Source organism: Bufo bufo, chromosome 4, assembly GCF_905171765.1.
Source record: "Bufo bufo chromosome 4, aBufBuf1.1, whole genome shotgun sequence".
NCBI classification, from domain to species: Eukaryota; Metazoa; Chordata; class Amphibia; order Anura; family Bufonidae; genus Bufo; species Bufo bufo.
The window spans coordinates 380,986,016-381,008,873 of record NC_053392.1 but is presented as its reverse complement, the minus strand read 5'-3'; the positions used below and the strand labels follow the sequence as shown (position 1 = coordinate 381,008,873).

At 42.1% G+C, this 22,858-nt stretch overlaps 1 protein-coding gene across 2 annotated transcripts in view; it reads left to right on the top strand.

Annotated features, from left to right (window-relative positions):
• The window catches only part of MAP3K5 (mitogen-activated protein kinase kinase kinase 5), a 206,331-nt gene extending 183,971 nt beyond the window's left edge, over positions 1-22,360 (top strand). The window contains exons 23-31 of one of the 2 annotated variants that reach the window (XR_005778421.1): positions 1,381-1,549; positions 1,922-2,107; positions 3,526-3,631; positions 7,342-7,585; positions 7,706-7,818; positions 9,441-9,553; positions 14,599-14,675; positions 15,323-15,719; positions 22,349-22,360. Coding sequence is in view for 1 of the 2 variants with exons in the window: in XM_040429201.1 (XP_040285135.1) it covers positions 1,381-1,549; positions 1,922-2,107; positions 3,526-3,631; positions 7,342-7,585; positions 7,706-7,818; positions 9,441-9,553; positions 14,599-14,675; positions 15,323-15,386 (1,072 nt within the window). In the remaining variant the exon portion in view is untranslated. Of the gene's footprint in view, positions 1-1,380; positions 1,550-1,921; positions 2,108-3,525; positions 3,632-7,341; positions 7,586-7,705; positions 7,819-9,440; positions 9,554-14,598; positions 14,676-15,322; positions 16,030-22,348 lie in introns of those variants that run through there. The other variant, XM_040429201.1, reaches the window with a different exon arrangement.
• Positions 22,361-22,858: the final 498 nt, after the last annotated feature.

Here is a 22,858-nt window from a genome sequence, read left to right as displayed (position 1 = left end):
CAATCAGGCAACCAGAATAACTCCCTGGATCAACGACCCCTCTCTAGTAGCTATAGCCTGTAATATTATTACACTCCAGAAATACATCCAGGCCCCTCTTGAATTCTTTTATTGTACTCCCCATCACCACCTCCTCAGGCAGAGAGTTCCATAGTCTCACTGCTCTTACCGTAGAGAATCCTCTTCTATGTTTGTGTACAAACCTTCTTTCCTCCAGGCGCAGAGGATGTCCCCTCGTCACAGTCCTGTGGATAAATAGATGATGGGATAGATCTCTGTACTGACCCCTGATATATTTATACATAGTAATTAGATCTCCCCTCAGTCATCTTTTTTCTAACGTGAATAACCCTAATTTTGATAATCTTTCAGGGTACTGTAGTTGCCCCATTCCAGTTATTACTTTAGTTGCCCTCCTCTGGACCCTCTCAAGCTCTGCTATGTCTGCCTTGTTTACTGGAGCCCAGAACTGTACACAGTACTCCATGCTGTCACCAATATTTTTGTTGCACCCAAGCTCTGCTTCTTTCGGTGGTCAGCCCCTCCCTCGCTACTTTGCCACTGCCTGGCCCTATCAATGAAAGCAGCCAGGGAGAGGCTGGCCACAAAAAGGAGCAAGGCTTGGGTGCAACAAGAGCAATGGTGATGCTCTCATTGCACCAAAGGCCTAATTTGCATATTAAGAAAAAGTATCATAACTCAGGAACAGAGCCTCAGATCAGCAAAAGAGAACAGCTTTTTAATCAGGTGAACCACAGCTATGTGTCTATAAAAACACATTCCATTTAAGTAAATGAAATCTTTTTACCAAACTCAGGCCACTGCTGTAATATGTAGAAGCACTTAAATGGGTTGTCTGCTTTTTACTATTGATGACCTATTCTCTGGATAGGTCATCAATATCAGATTGGCGGGGGTCCAGCTCTCGGCTGCTGATCAGCTGTTTAAAGAGCAGGCAGCTCTCCTACGAGCACTGCCTTCCCTGCTGTTTACATCCTGCTTGCCGCAGCAAATGCTGTCGTGTAATTACAAGTATGGCGTCCCCATTCACTTCTATGTAGTATTTACTTAAACAGACAGAGCTGTCCTATAGAAGTGAATGGGGACGCCATACTTTTACACCTGGTCACCACTTGAATTGATGTGGCAAGCAGGTAAAAAGATCAGAGAACGCAGTGCTCGTATGTGCACTGCCTTCTCTTCAAACAGCTGAGGATAGGTCATCAATAGTAAAAAGCGGACAACCCCTTTAAAGGGCAGTAATCTCAAACCAGCAATACCAAAATAGTGAGCGAGTGAAGGGACCATATCTGAGATGTCCATGTTTCTGTATTTTTGTATTTATTTCCCCCATGAATAACATTAAGTTATTAATATTAGAATTCCAGATGAACTTTTTGAAGATCACAGTGCTCCTCCCTCACCGGAGGAAAGAGATTCTGGATTCTTCATGTTGAAGAAGGACAGTGAACGAAGAGCTACACTGCATCGCATACTGACTGAAGATCAAGACACTGTTGTGAAAAACCTGATGAAAGCTCTTGATCAGGTAACTTGATGAATAGTTACTCCAATGAGTCCACATCTTCTTGAGATTTACATAAGAGCTAAGGAAACTTTGGCCATGGAGTGTTTGTAAGTTGTGAAGTTCTCATAAGACTAAGGTATTAATCACACACACAACTTTTTACTCTAGGTATCCAGCAGCAATAGTTCCCAATATGTTCCCTCTCTGTCTTTTTTATCTTGCCTTCAGCAAAAAGCATCTGTTGTGTGGTGTTTCTCCCTGTAATTTGTTATCAATTATCCTGATCCTCTAAATATATCATTAGACAGCAGAGATCATGTTATCTACAGAACCCTTTGAGTCTGTTTGTGCTACACTGTACTAAAAATGAAAAAAAAAAAAAATCTGTTTTAGGGAACAGAAGAAACCAAATTAAAGTGGGAACATGTTACAACCCTAGTTACAAGCTTACGAGACTTTGTGAGATCCACTGACCGGAAGATAATTGCTTCTACTCTTTCAAAACTCAAACTGGAGCTTGACTTTGACAGTCACGCCATTAGTCAAGTCCAAGTGGTGCTGTTTGGTTTCCAAGATGCGGTGAGTGGAAATATATTGATCATTGAGCTGATTCACTTAGAAATCCAAGGATAACACTTAATTCATAACTAGTACTAGGGTTTTCAGAGATCAGGATATTGATTGCCAGATGTAAGCAATGAACAGACCTCAGGTACTATTAAACCAGCAGATGTCATACAGATCACAATAAACGATCAAAGATTTCGCAATTCATTAACTATGTAAATTATATAAAAGTTTGTACTTGTGGTTGTTAATCGTTTGCTTTTAGATCATTCCTTGTTATTACATGTAAAGATCGGTGACAGATGCTTAGTCAAATGGCATGTATGAGATTGTTACCGATAGACGACTCTATGTTACACGAACGGATCAATTAATGAGGAGTGATAATTTTTTAACACGATGGACGATAATTGAGCAATTTGTCGCTAGTCTTTGAATCGTTCATACTTATTACATCATACGATTCTAATTAATTTTCGCTTGCATGCACGGGAATCTGTACGATATTCACTCCGTGTAATAGGGCCCTTACACAGCCCTTTCAAACAGATTATCAGGACATCAGTATTCTGATCCTGGAAAACTACTTTAACTATGTTTTCCATAGAGGTTATTTCATGGTCAGAAACAATAAAAAAAAAAAAACAGTCATTAGGCTACTTTCACACTGGCGGTTCTGGGTCCGCTTGTGAGATCCGTTTCAGGGATCTCATAAGCGGCCCAAAACGGATCAGTTCAGCCCCAATGCATTCTGAATGGATAAGGATCCGTTCAGAATGCATCAGTTTGGCTCCATTCAGCCTCCATTCCGCTCTGGAGGCGGACACCAAAACGCTGCTTGCAGCATTTTGGTGTCCGCCTGAAGATGCAGAGCCAAACGGATCCGTCCTGACTTACAATGTAAGTCAATGGGGACGGATCCGTTTTCACTGACGCAATATGGTGCAATTGAAAACGGATCCGCCTCCCATTGACTTTCAGTGTAAGTCAAAACGGATCCGTTTGCATTATCATGAACAAAAAAAAATATTATTATTTTTATTTATTTTTTGTTCATGGTAATGCAAACGGATCAGTTTTGAACGGATACCAGTGTTTGCATTATAGGTGCGGATCTGTCTGTGCAGATAACAGATGGATCCGCACCTAAACGCAGGTGTGAAAGTAGCCTTACTCTGCTCCACCGATCTCCTGCTTGTAGCCTGCTGATAGTCTGCACTGACATCATGCTGTTCCTTCTGTGCCATGTGTACCAGTAATTGTTCAACTAATGGAGCTGTATTAGGTCATTTTACAGTATGTAATGAGATTTTGTAGGCTTTCTATTTGTCAAATTTATTATGTAAACTGTCTACCAACCAATTTTACATACATATTGTCAGCTTTGCGTAGATGTGAAGGATCAGTATAATGGTTTTCTGTGTAACCAGGTCAACAAAGTTCTTCGCAATCATCACATCAAGCCCCACTGGATGTTTGCTCTCGACAGTATCATTAGAAAGGCAGTGCAAACCGCCATCACCACATTAGTACCAGGTAATCCAGATCTCTACTCACAAAGTTCTGTTGTGCTCTATTTTATTATGTGACTGCTCTGCCAACCTTTGTACATGTGTGTGTGAATTTGTGGGCTTAAAGAGAACCAGTCAGCCCTCCAGATGTGTTTTAGTAAATAGAGTACTCACATTCTTCATTAGAATAAATCAGAAGCAACTTTTCTCAAAACCTTGCATTGTGTTGTTCCTTTATTATTACTCTTAGAAATGAATCAATAAATTGATAAATGGGTTTACCAGTTGGGGATGTGTTCTGTAAAAAAACAGATGTCCTGGCCACCCCGACCCAGGTTTCGCCACACTTTTTGAAAGCCCTTGAAAAAGCATGACGAAACCTGGGTCGGCTTGCCAGGACACCTGGTTTTATTACATATGTGTTTTATATAATATCCTGTAAGTGTAATAAATATCCTTGGCTGAAGCTAGTGTTGCAGTACTTCATTATCTTGGATCTTTTCTGGTTTGTCTCTGAGATGGATTAGAGGAGAAGGAAACTAGGAGAGAGCGAGGCAACGCGGCCAGCTTGCAGTGATTGTCTGTGTGCTCGTGTGGAGAGGAGGGACTTGGTCTTCCCAGCTGCTTTGGATTTCTAGTTCGGGATATCAGCAGCGCGAATCTAAATATCTAAACTTGCTCTTACACTGACCAATCCTGATAGTGTAGGGATATAAGCCTTTGACCAGAGGAATGTTCACACCCTGTTGTCAATGTATTCATAAATATTCAGGAGGAATAACATGGGAATAGCACAGTGTAGAGTTATTATAAAAGATGCTGCATCAATTATGCAGTAAAACAGACAAGTTGTTAGGCTGGTGGCTCATGTCCACTGCTGTCCCGGACAAGCACAGGCATCTCTTCACTATGCCTGTATGTATTGGGACTAGTGCTCAGTGAACTTCCTTTCAGCACTGCGAGAGTTCATCCTTTTCCTCCTGCCCCTGTCCAGGAGCTAATTAATTTGCTGATCAGCCTCCCTAGTTAGCTGGGCATTAGATCCACCTCCTTGCCTGAGCTTTGATGTTTTCTAGTTGCTAGTAACCAGCAAAGGTGATCTCATGTACCGTACCTTGTCTGTCTACCGATTCTGCTCCTTGCCACATGCCCCGACCTCAGAATTGTGGAGGCGAAGTCCAGATCCCTGTATAGGGATTAAAGGGTGAATACCAGGGAACTGCCAGGACAATGCCCTTAGGTTTACCCCATAGTCAAACTGGTTAGTTGTAACAGTGGGTCCACCCCAACTGTCTGTTACACAATTCAGGAGTGATCACAGGTCCGGTGATGTGTTCTATGTAAAGAGGTTTTCCAGGAGTTTAATATAGATGACGTATCCTGAGGATAGGTCATCAAAATCATATTAGTGGGGGTCCAGCTCCCGACACCATTGCCAATCAAATGTTTGAGGAGGCTACGGCCACCTCACAGCTTACCAAACATAGCATTGTCCATTTTATAGGGGCTGTGCTTGGTATTTCAGCTCAGCCCCATTTACTTGAGTGTGACTGAGCTGCACCTTGGCCACGTGACTGATGAATGTGACCTCAGTGGCCTAGGAAGAGGCCACAGCATTCACCAGAGCTCCGTGGCCTCTTCAAACAGCGGATCGGCAGATGTGCCAGGAGTTGGACCTATCTTGAGGACAGGTCATCGATATTAAAATCTTGGGCTAACACTTTAATGTACAGTCGTGGACAAAAGTTTTGAGAATGACACAAATATTAGTTTTCACAAAGTTTGCTGCTAAACTGCTTTTAGATCTTTGTTTCAGTTGTTTCTGTGATGTAGTGAAATATAATTACACGCACTTCATACGTTTCAAAGGCTTTTATCGACAATTACATGACATTTATGCAAAGAGTCAGTATTTGCAGTGTTGGCCCTTCTTTTTCAGGACCTCTGCAATTCGACTGGGCATGCTCTCAATCAACTTCTGGGCCAATTCCTGACTGATAGCAACCCATTCTTTCATAATCACTTCTTGGAGTTTGTCAGAATTAGTGGGTTTTTGTTTGTCCACCCGCCTCTTGAGGATTGACCACAAGTTCTCAATGGGATTAAGATCTGGGGAGATTCCAGGCCATGGACCCAAAATGTCAATGTTTTGGTCCCCGAGCCACTTAGTTATCACTTTTGCCTTATGGCACGGTGCTCCATCGTGCTGGAAAATGCATTGTTCTTCACCAAACTGTTGTTGGATTGTTGGAAGAAGTTGCTGTTGGAGGGTGTTTTGGTACCATTCTTTATTCATGGCTGTGTTTTTGGGCAAAATTGTGAGTGAGCCCACTCCCTTGGATGAGAAGCAACCCCACACATGAATGGTCTCAGGATGCTTTATGGTTGGCATGACACAGGACTGATGGTAGCACTCACCTTTTCTTCTCCGGACAAGCCTTTTTCCAGATGCCCCAAACAATTGGAAAGAGGCTTCATCAGAGAATATGACTTTGCCCCAGTCCTCAGCAGTCCATTCACCATACTTTCTGCAGAAGATCAATCTGTCCCTGATGTTTTTTTTTGAGAGAAGTGGCTTCTTTGCTCGCCTTCTTGACACCAGGCTATCTTCCAAAAGTCTTCGCCTCACTGTGCGTGCAGATGCGCTCACACCTGCCTGCTGCCATTCCTGAGCAAGCTCTGCACTGGTGGCACTCCGATCCCGCAGCTGAATCCTCTTTAGGAGACGATCCTGGCGCTTGCTGGACTTTCTTGGACGCCCTGAAGCCTTCTTAACAAGAATTGAACCTCTTTCCTTGAAGTTCTTGATGATCCTATAAATTGTTGATTGAGGTGCAATCTTAGTAGCCACAATATCCTTGCCTGTGAAGCCATTTTTATGCAACGCAATGATGGCTGCACGCGTTTCTTTGCAGGTCACCATGGTTAACAATGGAAGAACAATGATTTCAAGCATCACCCTCCTTTTAACATGTCAAGTCTGCCATTTTAACCCAATCAGCCCGACATAATGATCTCCAGCCTTGTGCTCGTCAACATTCTCACCTGAGTTAACAAGACGATTACTGAAATGATCTCAGCAGGTCCTTTAATGACAGCAATGAAATGCAGTGGAAAGGTTTTTTTGAGATTAAGTTAATTTTCATGGCAAAGAAGGAATATGCAATTCATCTGATCACTCTTCACAACATTCTGGAGTATATGCAAATTGCTATTATAAAAACTTAAGCAGCAACTTTTCCAATTTCCAATATTTATGTATTTCTCAAAACTTTTGGCCACGACTGTTTAGTGGCATATCTGTATGCAGATAATATGAACAGTAGAGCTTATCCATGTGAGCAGCTTTTAACAGTGGTGGTGCTTAGTTTTGCTTATTGTCATTTGCGTCCAGAGCAGTAGTAAGATATTTCTACCACCTATCTATAATGGTCCATAGATATGAGGTTTTTGTTGGTGCACCCCACCAAAGTCTTGCGCCTGTGCTAGCTAGCACACCTTCCCCGACACCTTCAAGAGGTTTTTACCGTTTCCCTACAGCGTTGTTACCTTTCTCACTTTACCCCTCAACATTAGCGGCATTAGTCTGAAGAAGGCCATTTGGCCAAAACGTCATGATATTACAGCCGCAGAACTAATAGAATAAACTATGATTGAATTGCATCTACACACCTTGTGCTTAAGTCTAATTTACATGTTACCTATACTATAACTCATATCTTTCCTTGACTTTAGAACTGCGGCCACATTTTAGCATCACTTCTGAAAGTGACCCAGCAGACCAAGATGACCTCGAGGTGGAGGAAGACCCTAATGCCCTACCTACACAACAGACCAGTGAGGTGGCTAGTGCAGTGACTGACGATAATGTGCATACATCTGGAGTAAGCACCCTCAGTTCCACTGTGTCGCATGACTCTCAGAATGCTCAACGATCGCTTAGTATGCAACTGGGGAGACTAAAAATTGTGTCCAACAGGTAAGCAAGCTGTCTGCAATAAGATCTTATATATGGAGCCTTTCAAGATCTGTTATTTTATTCACATTTGAAACAAATTATTGAAAACTAATGTCTATATGATATGATCTGTTGATGTAGGCTTCTAGAGGAACTGCTACAGAAAGAGAAGGAATTCCAAGTATTAATACGTCAGGCTATTGAAGAAAAGGACCAAGAAATCAAACGGCTTCAGGAACGCTCAAAGCCAATAAGTAAGATGTGGTATAAATACAGAGGGCAGATTTATCATGCCGTTACTCCAGAATTTTGACTTTAAAAGGTTGCAAAATAGGGCTTTTGTAACTTTTTGCACTCTGTTGCGCAAAAATTTGTGACTTTTTGCTGTTTTACACCACACACTCCAGTTTTGAAATATTTATGTGATGTACACTGTATACATTTAACAAGTGTAGTCTATGGGCATGAATTGGATTGGGTCTGCATTGTCAATTGTGCATCCTTTTTAAGGTCCCCATGCGTAACTATACTTTAGAAAAATGGAATATAAGAACCAATTGTTCAAATCTTAACCCCTTAGTGACCAGCCTGTTTTGGGCCTTACTGACCAAGCGTTTGTCTTCCTTTTTTCATCGTCGCGTTCCAAAAGCTATAACTTTTTTTTTTTTTTTTCGCCTATATAGCTTTATGAGGGCTTGTTTTTTGTGAGACAAGTTGTAGTTTTTAATGGCGCCATTTTGGGGTACACATAACTTTCTGATTAACTTTTATTAACTCTTTCTGGGAGGGAGATGGGAAAAACAGCAATACTGCCACTGCGTTTTTAAGTTATAAATTTTACGGCGTTCATTTTTCGGTATAAATAACATAATATCTTTATTCCCTGGGTCAGTACTACTTTTTTGCAATAAACGTTGTTTTTGCATTGCCGCTTCCCAAGACCCATAACTTTTATATTTTTCTTCTTTCTATGGAGTTGTGCGAGGGCTTGATTTTTGCAGGATGACTTGTATTTTTCATTGGTATCATTTTGGAGTAAATGGCGCTTTTTGATTGCTTGTTTTTAGTTTTTTTCAGTGGCAACTAAGAATAAATTAGCAATTTTTTTCTTAAAATTTTTTTCTTTTTCACGGCGTTCACCGTAGGGGATAATTTATGTGATATTTATGTAGTCCGGGTCGTTACGGACACGTCAATACCAAACATGGGGGGAAATATTTTTTTTACCACTTATTAGTCCCACAAGAGGACTATATCAGACAGTGTTTTGTTTGCTTTTACAATGCAATGCATTATCCCTATAGTCCATTGCATTTTAATGGCAATGCTATCCTAACATTGACCAGAGAGGCACAGCCTGCTGGAAATTACTGAAGGCTGGTCTGGGGCCTACATCAGATCCCTGCCAGCCTTCACACACATCGGCACCCCGCAATCGCATTTGCGGGGTGCCGATGGGAGACAGAGGGAGTCTACTTAGTGACCGCCGTAAAAAAGCGTATGGGTGGTCACTAAGGGGTTAAGGGTCCTTTTTCTTTCTTGGACAGAGATATTCAGAAGATGCCTGCCCTTTTATCTGATTTTTTTTTTTCCCATTCAACATTATTTTAGAGCATTTTGATGTTTTATTAGTTCACAATATAAACAAGTAGTTTACAGCTCAGAAAATCATGTTTCAGTAAACTATATTTGCCATTCAGTGGTCACCAATTCATTTTGGAGGGTTTTATAAACTAGCAAAATGTATCAAATAAGTCTTGCAGATTCCATTTAGGAAGATTATTCTTTCAGACTCTGGATATGTGATTTTAAATGTAGTGAGGATAAAATCAACAAAACTTTGATCCGTTTTCTAACAAATTAATTTCTGGCACAGATATCCCCGGTATATCCGTGTCCCACATAAGAACCCCCAATACACCCAGTGAAGACCTAGAACTCATCCATTGGCTGCAGCAACATCAAGTAGATGAGGATACAATAAACAAGGTATGTGACACATCTGCTTGATCCACAACATAGAAAAATGTTCCAAGACAGGAGTTGTAAAATTGGCTATCAGAAGCTATTAAGCAGCACAGTCACAATCTGGTTTGATCAAGTACAGTATTTAACCACCTCAGCCCCCAGTGCTTAAACACCCTGAAAGACCAGGCCACTTTTTACACTTCTGACCTACACTACTTTCACGGTTTATTGCTCGGTCATGCAACTTACCACCCAAATGAATTTTACCTCCTTTTCTTCTCACTAATATAGCTTTCATTTGGTGGTATTTCATTGCTGCTGACATTTTTACTTTTTTTGTTATTAATCGAAATTTAACGATTTTTTTGCAAAAAAATGACATTTTTCACTTTCAGTTGTAAAATTTTGCAAAAAAAACGACATCCATATATAAATTTTGCTCTAAATTTATTGTTCTACATGTCTTTGATAAAAAAAAAAATGTTTGGGTAAAAAAAAAAATGGTTTGGGTAAAAGTTATAGCGTTTACAAACTATGGTACAAAAATGTGAATTTCCGCTTTTTGAAGCAGCTCTGACTTTCTGAGCACCTGTCATGTTTCCTGAGGTTCTACAATGCCCAGACAGTACAAACACCCCACAAATGACCCCATTTCGGAAAGTACACACCCTAAGGTATTCACTGATGGGCATAGTGAGTTCATAGAACTTTTTATTTTTTGTCACAAGTTAGCGGAAAATGATGATTTTTTTATTTATTTATTTTTTCTTACAAAGTCTCATATTCCACTAACTTGTGACAAAAAATAAAAACTTCCATGAACTCACTATGCCCATCACGAAATACCTTGGGGTCTCTTCTTTCCAAAATGGGGTCACTTGTGGGGTAGTTATACTGCCCTGGCATTCTAGGGGCCCAAATGTGTGGTAAGGAGTTTGAAATCAAATTCTGTAAAAAATGACGAGTGAAATCCGAAAGGTGCTCTTTGGAATGTGGGCCCCTTTGCCCACCTAGGCTGCAAAAAAGTGTCACACATCTGGTATCTCCGTATTCAGTAGAAGTTGGGGAATGTGTTTTGGGGTGTCATTTTACATATACCCATGCTGGGTGAGATAAATATCTTGGTCAAATGCCAACTTTTATAAAAAAATGGGAAAAGTTGTCTTTTGCCAAGATATTTCTCTCACCCAGCATGGGTATATGTAAAAAGACACCCCAAAACACATTCCCCAACTTCTCCTGAGTACGGCGATACCAGATGTGTGACACTTTTTTGCAGCCTAGATGCGCAAAGGGGCCCAAATTCCTTTTAGGAGGGCATTTTTAGACATTTGGATACCAGACTTCTTCTCACGCTTTGGGGCCCCTAGAATGCCAGGGCAGTATAAATACCCCACATGTGACCCCATTTTGGAAAGAAGACACCCCAAGGTATTCAATGAGGGGCATGGCGAGTTCATAGAAATTTTTTTTTTTTGGCACAAGTTAGCGGAAATTGATATTTTTTATTTTTTTCTCACAAAGTCTCCCGTTCCGCTAACTTGGGACAAAAATTTCAATCTTTCATGGACTCAATATGCCCCTCACGGAATACCTGGGGGTGTCTTCTTTCCGAAATGGGGTCACATGTGGGGTATTTATACTGCCCTGGCATTCTAGGGGCCCTAAAGCGTGAGAAGAAGTCTGGAATATAAATGTCTAAAAAATTTTACGCATTTGGATTCCGTGAGGGGTATGGTGAGTTCATGTGAGATTTAATTTTTTGTCACAAGTTAGTGGAATATGAGACTTTGTAAGAAAAAAAAATAATAATTCCGCTAACTTGGGCCAAAAAAATGTCTGAATGGAGCCTTACAGGGGGGTGATCAATGACAGGGGGGTGATCAATGACAGGGGGGTTGATCAATGACAGGGGGTTGATCAATGACAGGGGGGTGATCAATGACAGGGGGGTGATCAATGACAGGGGGGGTGATCAATGACAGGGGGGGTGATCAATGACAGGGGGGGTGATCAATGACAGGGGGGGTGATCAATGACAGGGGGGGTGATCAATGACAGGGGGGGTGATCAATGACAGGGGGGGTGATCAATGACAGGGGGGTGATCAATGACAGGGGGGTGATCAATGACAGGGGGGTGATCAATGACAGGGGGGTGATCAGGGAGTCTATATGGGGTGATAACCACAGTCATTGATCACGCCCGTGTAAGGCTTCATTCAGACGTCCGTATGCGTTTTGCGGATCCGATCCATCTATCAGTGGATCCGTAAAAATCATGCGGACGTCTGAATGGAGCTTTACAGGGGGGTGATCAATGACAGGGGGGTAATCAATGACAGGGGGGTGATCAGGGAGTCTATATGGGGTGATAACCACAGTCATTGATCATGCCCCTGTAAGGCTTCATTCAGACGTCCGGATGCGTTTTGCGGATCCGATCCATCTATCAGTGGATCCGTAAAAATCATGCGGACATCTGAATGGAGCTTTACAGGGGGTTGATCAATGACAGGGGGGTAATCAATGACAGGGGGGTGATCAGGGAGTCTATATGGGGTGATCAGGGAGTCTATATGGGGTGATCAGGGGCTAATAAGGGGTTAATAAGTGACGGGGGGGGGTGTAGTGTAGTGTAGTGGTGCTTGGTGCTACTTTACTGAGCTACCTGTGTCCTCTGGTGGTCGATCCAAACAAAGGGGACCACCAGAGGACCGGGTAGCAGGTATATTAGACGCTGTTATCAAAACAGCGTCTAATATACCTGTTAGGGGTTAAAAAAAACACATCTCCAGCCTGCCAGCGAACGATCGCCGCTGGCAGGCTGGAGATCAACTCTCTTACCTTCCGTTCCTGTGAGCGCGCGCGCCTGTGTGCGCGCGTTCACAGGAAATCTCGCGTCTCGCGAGATGACGCGTATATGCGTCCACTCGGAATGAATCAACCACCTCCAGGACGCGTCTGTGCGTACAGCGGTCCGGAGGTGGTTAAAGTGTAACTAAGTTTAAAAAAAAAAAAAAAAAAGTTCGCATAATTGCTGTTCTTCTTTGTACAATCATAACTGTGAAGGAGCAGGTTTTTTGTTGCTTCCCTAATGTTTCTTTCAGTTATATTATTCCCTGTGTCAGCTGCATTTCGGTCTGAAGCGGGGGCATCTCCTGTGGATTTTGCCAGCACTGTACTGCTGTGATGTCCTTTCCCTTACTTCCCACTATGTTTGTTTTCAGCTCTGGAGCACACAGAACAGATACGGAGGGATAAATCACACATACAGACACACAGGGGCTCCCATAATCTTCAGAAGCTGCGTAGAAGCAGGCATTTTACCAGGCTCAAGATCTTAGCTAGCTCTGACACTCCCCCATTTTTGTGAGCGGTCTTCTGTGTCTGTTACTACAGACCGATCTTGCCTGACAACAGGCAGTGGACTGCAAATGAGGTGGCCATGTCTTTACAGTTTATTTCAGATGGATGCAGGTATATTTTTTAAATGCAGTCATTTAGAAATTTGCTAGTTACACCATTCTCAACTAAATTAAATTAAATTGTGTGAAAGTACAGTGAATCTTTAATATTAAGCATTTAGGCTGTAGAACAAATGTCCTGTCTGGTTTTAAGAGGTGCCATAAGGTATAATATTTCTGTAAGAAGATGACTGCCCACACATGCCAACAGCATCCATATTCAGTGCATTTAGGGCAAATATAGTGTGATAGGGTATAAGTATCTGATTGCTGATCACTTGAACAGAAGGTCCTGTATACCTGTGTGAAAGGAGTGGCGGGTGAAGCATGAGTCTACTGGACACAGCTCTGCCCTCAGCATGCTGATGTCTAGCCCTATCAAGGGGTGGGAGGAGTGTGCAGAGCACAGGGGGTGTTACAAAGCAGTGTTTAAAGAGTTGAGCCCCACCTCCTGGTGCTCAAACTTCTCATTTGCATATGAATACAAACTGTTAATCAGCATGATGAGGCCTACCAGGTTTAATAGGGTTGATCCTGGTGACAGAGCTGCTTAAAAAGGTTTTCATATCTTATAAGGTAATGGCATATCACTAGGATTTGCTATCACTCTATGATCTGTGAGTGTCCTGAGAGTGAAGAAGCCACTTTGCTGGGTTACTGCTGCATCCTCTTCAGGGTCAGTTCTATGCACATCCACTGTGCATGGAACTGACCCTGTTTACTTGAATGGGGTCATTCTGGGAGTGCCACTGTTCGGGGGAAAAACAGTCAAGAGGACACGGCACTAAACCAGCTTTGTGGTCCTTCCATTCTCGGGATCAATGTGGATCTCATTGCTCTGGCCTCCAGTGATTGTAAAGTAAGGGCATATCTTAGTGATAACTTTATATGATGGGAATACCCCTTTATTACTTTTATTGTAACTGCTTTACGCCATAATTTAGCCATATTCATGATATCTAATAGTTCAAGTCTCCTGGTAATGTTTTCATTGAAAAGGTACTTAAAGAGGACCTTTCACCGATCCTGACATTGCGAACTAAGTATCATGACATATACAGCGGCGCCCAGGGATCTCACTGCACTTACTGTTATCCCTGGGCACCGCTCCGTTCTCCCGTTATGTCCTCCGGTATGTTCGGGGACTTGGTTATAGTAGGCGGAGTCTGCCCTTGTTCTGCTGGGCATCTCCTTCTCCTAGGCTGTAGCGCTGGCCAATCGCATTGCAGAGCTCACAGCCTGGGAGAAAAAAACCTCCCAGGCTGTGAGCTCTGCGCTGCGATTGGCCAGCACTGCAGCCTAGGAGAAGGAGACGCCCAGCAGAACAAGGGCTGACTCCGCCTACTATAACCAAGTCCCCGAACATACCGGAGGACATAACGGGAGAACGGAGCGGCGCCCAGGGATAACAGTAAGTGCAGTGAGATCCCCGGGCGCCGCTGCATATGTCATGATACTTAGTTCACAATGTCAGGATCGGTGAAAGGTCCTCTTTAACATTTTACAGTGATGGCCTATCCTTTAAGCCATCAGTTTAAAATCCTGAAAACCAGTTTAAAGTTGTCCTGTTAATGAGCAAATCATGTTCATTCTGTTTCAGTTTATGGCAGAAGACTATACACTGGAAGATATCCTGTGGCATGTTACACGAGATGATTTAAAATCCATGAATCTAAGGTAAATTGTACTACATCATTGCATGAGCTTCCCTGCTCCTGCTTTTCCTCCACTCTCTGAGGATCCCGATTGTAACCTTATTAGGGCTCGTTCACATGAGCGTATCCCTTGTGACAGAGGGATTGTGCAGTCTGGACTACAGAATCCCACGACATTATCATGATTGATAATTCTGTGTGCCTCTGCCTGACCTTTCTTCTACAGAATAAAACTGACAGCTTTATGTCAGTATGATCCTATTACAGAAAGGTCAGATCCAGGTGCTGGTTTCAAAAATGCAGAATGTTTAGTGACACAACCCCTTTCAGTTACTGTAACAGTTGGTTTTGAGGACTCCAAGCTGTCAAACGGTTGGGTATGTATACCCCCAGTTAATTTGCCCACATTGGTTGGCTGGATCTTCCAGCCAATTACGCACAGCAGATCAGCTAATTGAATGTCATTTGCAGTTTCTATTTCACACCATTGTATGAGGCCACTGTAACTGGAAGGACCACTTATATATGTCTAGTATTCATCACATGTTCAGTAATGTATTGTCACAAGCTTCTCCCTAGAATTGTCACACAATAGTGCTGCTTTTTTTTCCCCCAGTGTTCAACCCTTTATACCTAAACTCTACATAATGACTGTCTGTATCTTCACAGGGGAGGGACTCTATGTGCAATCTGGAAGGCTATTGTGGACTTCAGAGAGAAGCAGTCTTCTTGACATATGTCTTCCTGGAATTATCACCCAAACCAGAATTCCTGCTAGAGAGGCTGCTGCACTTTATCTCAGTGTTTGTTCACCAATGTGAAATAATTGTGAAGAACAAGAACAGGCTGCCCTTATGCCTACTGAAATCCGTCATAGGTTCATGGAAGGGACGCAAGATAATATTTTAAGCTGTACATACAGTTCTTCCATTCTACTGCAAAGTGTGACTGCAGGTTCCTTTTACCAATTAATTACAAAGGGAATCAAACTTTTTTTTATTTGTTTTAATTTGTCAGTTCTATGAAATGTGATCTGCTGGCAACGTCAATGTGAGTTCCAGTCTTTGTATGTATGTGTGTATATGTATATATATATATATATATATATATATATATACATACACACTCTTGTGTTGGTGGGATTGGGAATATTCTATTATAATGACATTTACCTTTTTTATTATTCTCCGTACTGTTTTTATTGACTGTTTTGACTGAAGAGGGAGCAGAATTATTAGTCTTTTATGTGTATTTGTTTTTTACTTCAACAATATCAAACTGTACCAGTTCAATATTCTGTATGTGCATTGAACAAAAGTCGGCTTGTTCTAAAGCTATTGTGACGTTAGTCCTACTAATAAACCTCTGACAAACAACACGGTTTTCTTTTCCATTTTTCATATACACAGGACAAAAAGCATTTAAAAAATAACAAAATTACATTTGTGCCCAGGTAGCGTGAACATGTAAAAGGTGTTGTAGCTATGAATTGTGTATAAACTTAGGGCACATACCTATCATGTATAAAGAGGGTACAGCTGTAAAAAGTGAAGTTATCAAATTGGATTCTGAGATTAGGAAAATGGGGAAGCTTTTTTTTTTTTTTTTTTGCTTGTTTCTACCCCATGATCTATGTGTAAATGTATGTACATTTTTGTCATGATGATTTTGCGCGTAACATACTGTACAGATCTGCTTTTGCAGCAATCGCCATGATTGGAGAATACATTGTTCAGTACCAGTAAACATGATCACAGCAGGGGGCGTGGCCTGACCAGGTATGTTAGCGGACGTGCGGCGCAGAGCTCCTGGCTGAGTCTCTTGCAAATCTGATTACCTGCTGATGTGGCGGGCAACTTAATATATAATCAAGTGGACGTGTTCCCCCTGCAAATTGCCATCTTTTTGCGGCGATATGACGAGCCAGAGGACCAAGGGGAAGAAGCGCGGTCTGCAAAACTCTCTGATGTAGCAGCACGGCTGGAGAAATATGTCCGCTCGTCGAATCCACCAGTGACCGCTCCGGATTCAGAGGGTGTCAAAGCGGTGGAACCTCTGGATGCTGCTGGAAGTGATGGCCCTGGTCCGGTGCCAGAAGCAGGGAAGGAGGTTAGTGCAGCACAGAGCAGAGGGACAAGTCCGGAAGCAGAGCCCACCATTAAAAATGTATATGCAGCGGTGGCACAGTGCAACATGGCGCTCACCTCATTAAACACTCACATGGGGGGCCTCAAAGAGGACATTCTGCCTAGGAGGCAAGTGAAGGAGAGTGTTGGCAAAATGGACGGCCGCGTCAGTGCTATGGAGGATCAAATGCCGCTAGTAAAAAGGGATCTACAGCGTGTAATACATAATGTCACACTGCTCATCTCTAAATCGGATGATATTGAAAACAGACTAAGGCGCAATAATGTCCGAATAATCGGTGTGCCTGAACATACAGAAGGAGCGGATGCTGTGACGTTGTTTGAGAAATGGCTTGCTGATAAAATTGGGAGAGAGAAATTGTCTCCGCTTTTTGCTATTGAGTGGGCTCACCGTGTACCACTCCGCCCACCACCACCAGGATTGCCGCCAAGGCCTCTTCTGATTAAAGTCCTGCGTTTTAGAGATCGAGATGCAAACCTGAAAGGAGCAAGATACTGTGCGGATCTTACTATAGATGGAAATCGTATCTCCCTGTCCAAAAGAGGAGAGCACACTTCCTAGACGTCAAGAAACAACCGAGAGCCCTACAACTTTCCTACTCAATGATATATCCTGCCAGACTGAGAGTGGTGGCGAAAGAGAAGACACATATGTTCGATACTCCGGAGGCGGCGTGTCAGTGGCTGGATATGCATGAGAAGGATCTACGCGGAAACACCTGAAAATGTGGCAGTATCTGAAGGGCGTCCAAATCATTGAGGACTGCAGGGACATATGTTGGTTCCTAAAATATATATCCTTGCTGAGTTAATGTTGCATGCAGGGGGAAAAGGGTTAATAGGGGAATGTCCTCACGTCCGGGGGCTCCTCTTCAATCCTTATCTTGGATGTTTTAATTTTGTTTTGCACTGTTGCGGGTTAAAATATCAAGGAAAGCTAGGGCCCATAGCCGAGTAGTACTATTGAGGCAGTTACATTGCTTGTCTTGGTAGTCTGTTCCTACATTACAGGTTCAGGTATTTTCTGTACCCCAGTTCCCTTGACGTAGAGGGATATGTCTAATCTGTGTTTTGGTTTATGCGGGGGGGGGGGGGTTTGGGGGGAACTTGAGACAGAGTATATGCTTAATATTGGGCCATCTAATGGCTCCCCAGGGGTGAGCTGCAGCAGGCAGCTGTTTTTATGATTGGTTTGATTATGGGTACCCTTAGGATCATTGCCTAGAAAGTAAGGGGAATGGGCCAGACTTCTAAATGTCATGCGATCTTCCATGCTTTGCAAACATACCAACCAGCAATCTTTTGCCTATCTGAAACGCATCTTACTTCTGACAAAACTCATCTGATACACAGAGCATGGATGGCGCATGAGTTTCACTCTACTTATTCCACCCATGCGCGTGGTGTTAGTATTTTAATACATAGATCTATTCCCTTTGTCGCTTGAGACACATGCATTGACAATAAGGGAAGATTTATATGTGTGGACTGCTCTATTTTTCATTTTAAGTTTATCCTGGTGGCAGTATACATTCCCCCACCATACTCCAGTGAGGTTCTGACAAAAATACTAGTGTTCAAAACCAAGTTTCCTAATATCCCCGTACTAATGATGGGAGACTTCAATATGTACATGGACAAGTCTCTGGATAAGTTCATTCCAGACGCTTGTGAGGTGGGCTCCTCACTCTCCTCGCTGGCTAGATTGATATCAGAGGTTGATATTTGTGATCTCTGGAGGGCTAAGCATCGGGAAAAAAGGCAATATTCTTGTTACTCTTCCTCACACAATTCATTGTCCAGAATTGATCTAGTGTTGGGATTCCTGTCCTTATTGGAACTGATCCAAGAGATCTCTTATCTCCCCCGGAGTGTATCTGACCACTCTCCCATTCTGGCACAGTTGGAATTAGGAAACTTGGGACAAAATTCAAGACCTATTTGGCGTCTGAACCCATTCTGGCTTCAGCTTGTGGAAACTGGCAGTACCATTTCTGATGGACTGGTAGAATTTTTCCATTCTAATATAGGAACTGCCACTACACAAATAGTATGGGATACAATGAAGGCGTATGTAAGAGGTGTCTATATCAAAAGCATTAGTGCCCACAAGACCAAAAGTAAGGGCTCTCTCTGTAGAGCTATCCAATAGAGGACTGACCACTGAATCCAAATATATAGCAACTCCAACACAGCAAAATGCAGCTAATTGGAAAGAGGCACAGGGGCTGTTAAAGGAACATTTAATAGAAAAAGCCAGAGATAAACGGTACTTTAGGACCCAGAGCTATTTTATAGAGGGTGACTGTGCCGGTCATTTATTAGCCACTATTATTAAAGCACAGTCTGGCCCCTCCTGTGTAACCTCTGTTAGGGATGTACAAGGGGATTTAATTACCGGAGATAAAGCTATACTGGGAGAATCACAGAGAGAATTACATAATAGAGAGAATTACCTGATAGGCATTTCCTTGCCCAATCTATCTATGGAGCATCAGGAGATGCTAGCTGGAGATATCTGGCTGGAGGAACTTGAGTTGGCGCTAAGATCTTTTCCTAATGAGAGGGCACCTGGGGGGGATGGCTTGCCTGAGGAATTTTACAAGAAGCACCAGGAGTTTCTACTCCCACACCTACTCCAATGTTTTTAAGGACTCATATCGGGCAGGTATTTTACCTAGTTCGATGAGGGAGGCGATTGTGGTAGTTCTTCCAAAACCAGGCAAGGATCCTACACAGGTAGACTCTTATCACCCTATCTCCCTGTTGACTGCGGATGTTAAAATACTGGCCAAGGTTCTAGCTAATAGATTTTTGACTGTTATTAATACTATCATTCGTGAAGACTAATCTGGCTTTATGCCTGGAAAACCCACATCCCTAAATCTTAGACGCCTGTTTCTGAATCTCCAGTTGGATAGGGAGGAAGGGGGAGGGCTGTAGGGCTGTGATCTCACAAGCTTTTGATAGCGTCGAGTGGGATTACTTTTGGGCAGTTCGGTCCAAAATGGGATTTGGCCCGATAATTATAAAATAGGTGCAACTGCTCTATAACCAACCTAGAGCTAGGATTAGAGTAAATGGAAGGATTTCTCCGGTGCTGGCACTGGAGAGGGGAACAAGGCAGGGCTGCCCATTGTCACCTCTCTTGTTTGCTATAGCTGTAGAACCATTGGCTTGCCTCCTTAGAACCACACCGATATTCCAGGGCCTCAGAAGAGGGGACTTGGAGGAGCATGCGTCGTTATATGCAGACAATATGCTGCTGTATGTAGGTGATTTGGTCTCATCCATACACCCTATTATATCACTCATCTCTGAATTTGGCAGGCAGTCTGGACGGCTTAATAACTGGAATAAGTCTGTGATACTCCCATTGTCTCCGGTTCCGCAAAATTTCTGTCTTGATCATACTAAACTTGGGGTAGTATCCTCATTTAAATATCTGGGCATCGACATCTCCATCAATCCCCATAGATATATACCCGATAATATGATGCCACTAGTAAGTTCAAATCTATATGTATGGTGTCCCCTTGAGTGTAATAACCTATACTTTAAATGGGTTGTCCAATATAATTGAAACACCAGTGGCATGAAATAGTGTGGTTTTTTTTTTGGTTGTTGTTTTTTTAAGTAACTCATCTTTTAAAACGCACTCCGTTCCAGTGCTCCTGTCGGTCCCTGCAGGCCCAGAAGCAATTAACAACTATGATTCAAGTCCCTTCTTGGAGAGACACAAAAAAAGTAAAAATAGTTGAAAATATAAAGAAAAGCTAAATGTTAAAATGCAAAAAAAAAACTTCTGATTAATAATATATAAAAATAAACATAATTGGTATGGTCATGTCCAAAATTGTCTTCAATATTACGTCATGTTATTCATCCCATATCGTAAATGGCATAAAAAAAATAATTCCTAAGCCAGAATTGCCCTTTTCCAGCTCCATCAACAGACAAAATAAAAAAATTATGGGTGTCAGAATATAGGCAGTAAAATATAACAAAAACAATATAATTTTGCTTTTATCGTACTGACCTGCAGAATTTGTATCACACTGTAAATACCATAAAAACAAAGCCCAAAGATCAGGGTGAATTGTATTTTCATATCCATCACACCCCACAAATTATTGTTTTCTCAGTTTCTTAATACATTATATGGAACATTAAATGGTGCCATTCCAAAACAACGCATCCTGCAAGTCCCTATGTATCTATGTCAATGAGAAAATAAGTTATGACTCCTTGCAGCTAGGGATCAAAGTAAAACTTTGCTTGATCCTTATATGGGTGTCCACTCCTTTACAAGTAATTGCCTATCCATAGGATAGGCCATCACTATTAGATCAGTAGGAGTCTGAAACCCTACACTCCTGACAATCAGCTGTTCTGCAATAGCTCCAGCACTGGAACTGCAAGGCGGATTGAACTGGTTACTGCAGCACTGCTTCCATGCACTTTAGTGGGAGCAGAGCTGTGATAAACAGCTATGTCCACTGCACAATGGACATTGCTGTGTAGTTTTGGTGCTGGAGCTACTGCAGAACAGCGAGGGTGTTAGATCCCCACTGATAGTGATGGCCTATCCTTGAGGGTAGACAATCATTTGTAAAGGAGTGGACAATCCCTTTAAGGGGTAAACATATACAATTTATTTTAAGTCAACGATGAAGGAACTTCCAAGGTATACGGTTTGTTGAGATGAAAAAAAAAATCTTTAGAGGGTTAAAGGGGTTGTCTTATTTCAGCAAGTGGCATGTATCATGTAGAGAAAGTTAATACAAGCCACTTACTAATGTATTGTGATTGTCCATATTGCCTCCTTGGCTTTTTCCATCACATCATACACTTCTCTTTTCCATGGGTATGACCACTCTGTAATCCAGCAGTGGTGGCTGTGCTTGCACACTATAGGAAAAAGCGCTGGCCTCTCTGGTGGCCGGGACCCTAGGAGTGCGCATAGACTGGCACTTTTTCCTATATTGTGCAAGCACGGTCACTACTGATGGATTGCAGGGTGGTTGTAAGCATACAAAAAAGCAGTGTATAATGTGATGGAAAATTGAATCCAGCCAGCAAAGGATGCAATATGGATAATAGAAATACATTAGTAAGGGCCTTGTATTAACTTTCTCTACAGGATAAATGTCGTTTGCTGAATAGAGACAACCCTTTTAAGAAGAACAGTCCATTCTACCTTACATTTAGATATTTTTTTACTGTAAAAGGATGGACAATAAGTGATGGATCATGTATGGGTTATATTGTCCTGAATAGGAGCTATGTACAAGTGTATAAAAAATTGGGGGGAAAAATCTTTGTGGAGTGAAATTGTAAAAAAATGAAACTCCCCTATGGCTTTTTGTTTTTAGAACTATCACTGTGAGCCAAAAAAATGACATAACAGCCTTATTCTGCGGATCAGTACAATTGCGGCAATACCACACTTACGGGTATATAGTTTTTATCATGTTTTACTGCTTAAAAAAAAAAAGCTTACTGTCATTTTTGGTCCTATAAGACGCAATTTTCTTTTCCCCCAAAGTGTGTGTGTGTGTGTGGGGGGGGGGGGTGATATTATGTCTTACGGGGAGAACACTAATGAGTGCTTCTATTATGGAAGCACTCCTTAGTACAGGAGGACCAGGGAGCGCTGAATGCATTGCTCCTCATGCAGGCTCTGTACTTACTGCTTCTTGGTCTTCCTCAGCCGCACAGCTTGAGGACATCGGCACTCAGAAATACCAGGAAGACCACTGGATCTCAAGAACAGCAGTGGTGTCCATAGCAGGAGATGTAAGTTTATTTATTGTTTTTCTCTGATCCGAGGTTTGATTCACATGGGGGACTTATTAACATGGAGGTCTGATTGGGGTGTCTTAGAAACAGTGGGGGTCTGAGTAACATTGGGGGTCTAAACTGAGGACTGATGAAAAATATATATTTTTTATTTTCTTCCTCTAAAACCTAGGTGTGTCTTATGGGCAGGTGCCTCTTACGGGGCGAAAAATGTGGTATATTATTATTAAAAATATTTGCATAGACTTTTAAGACT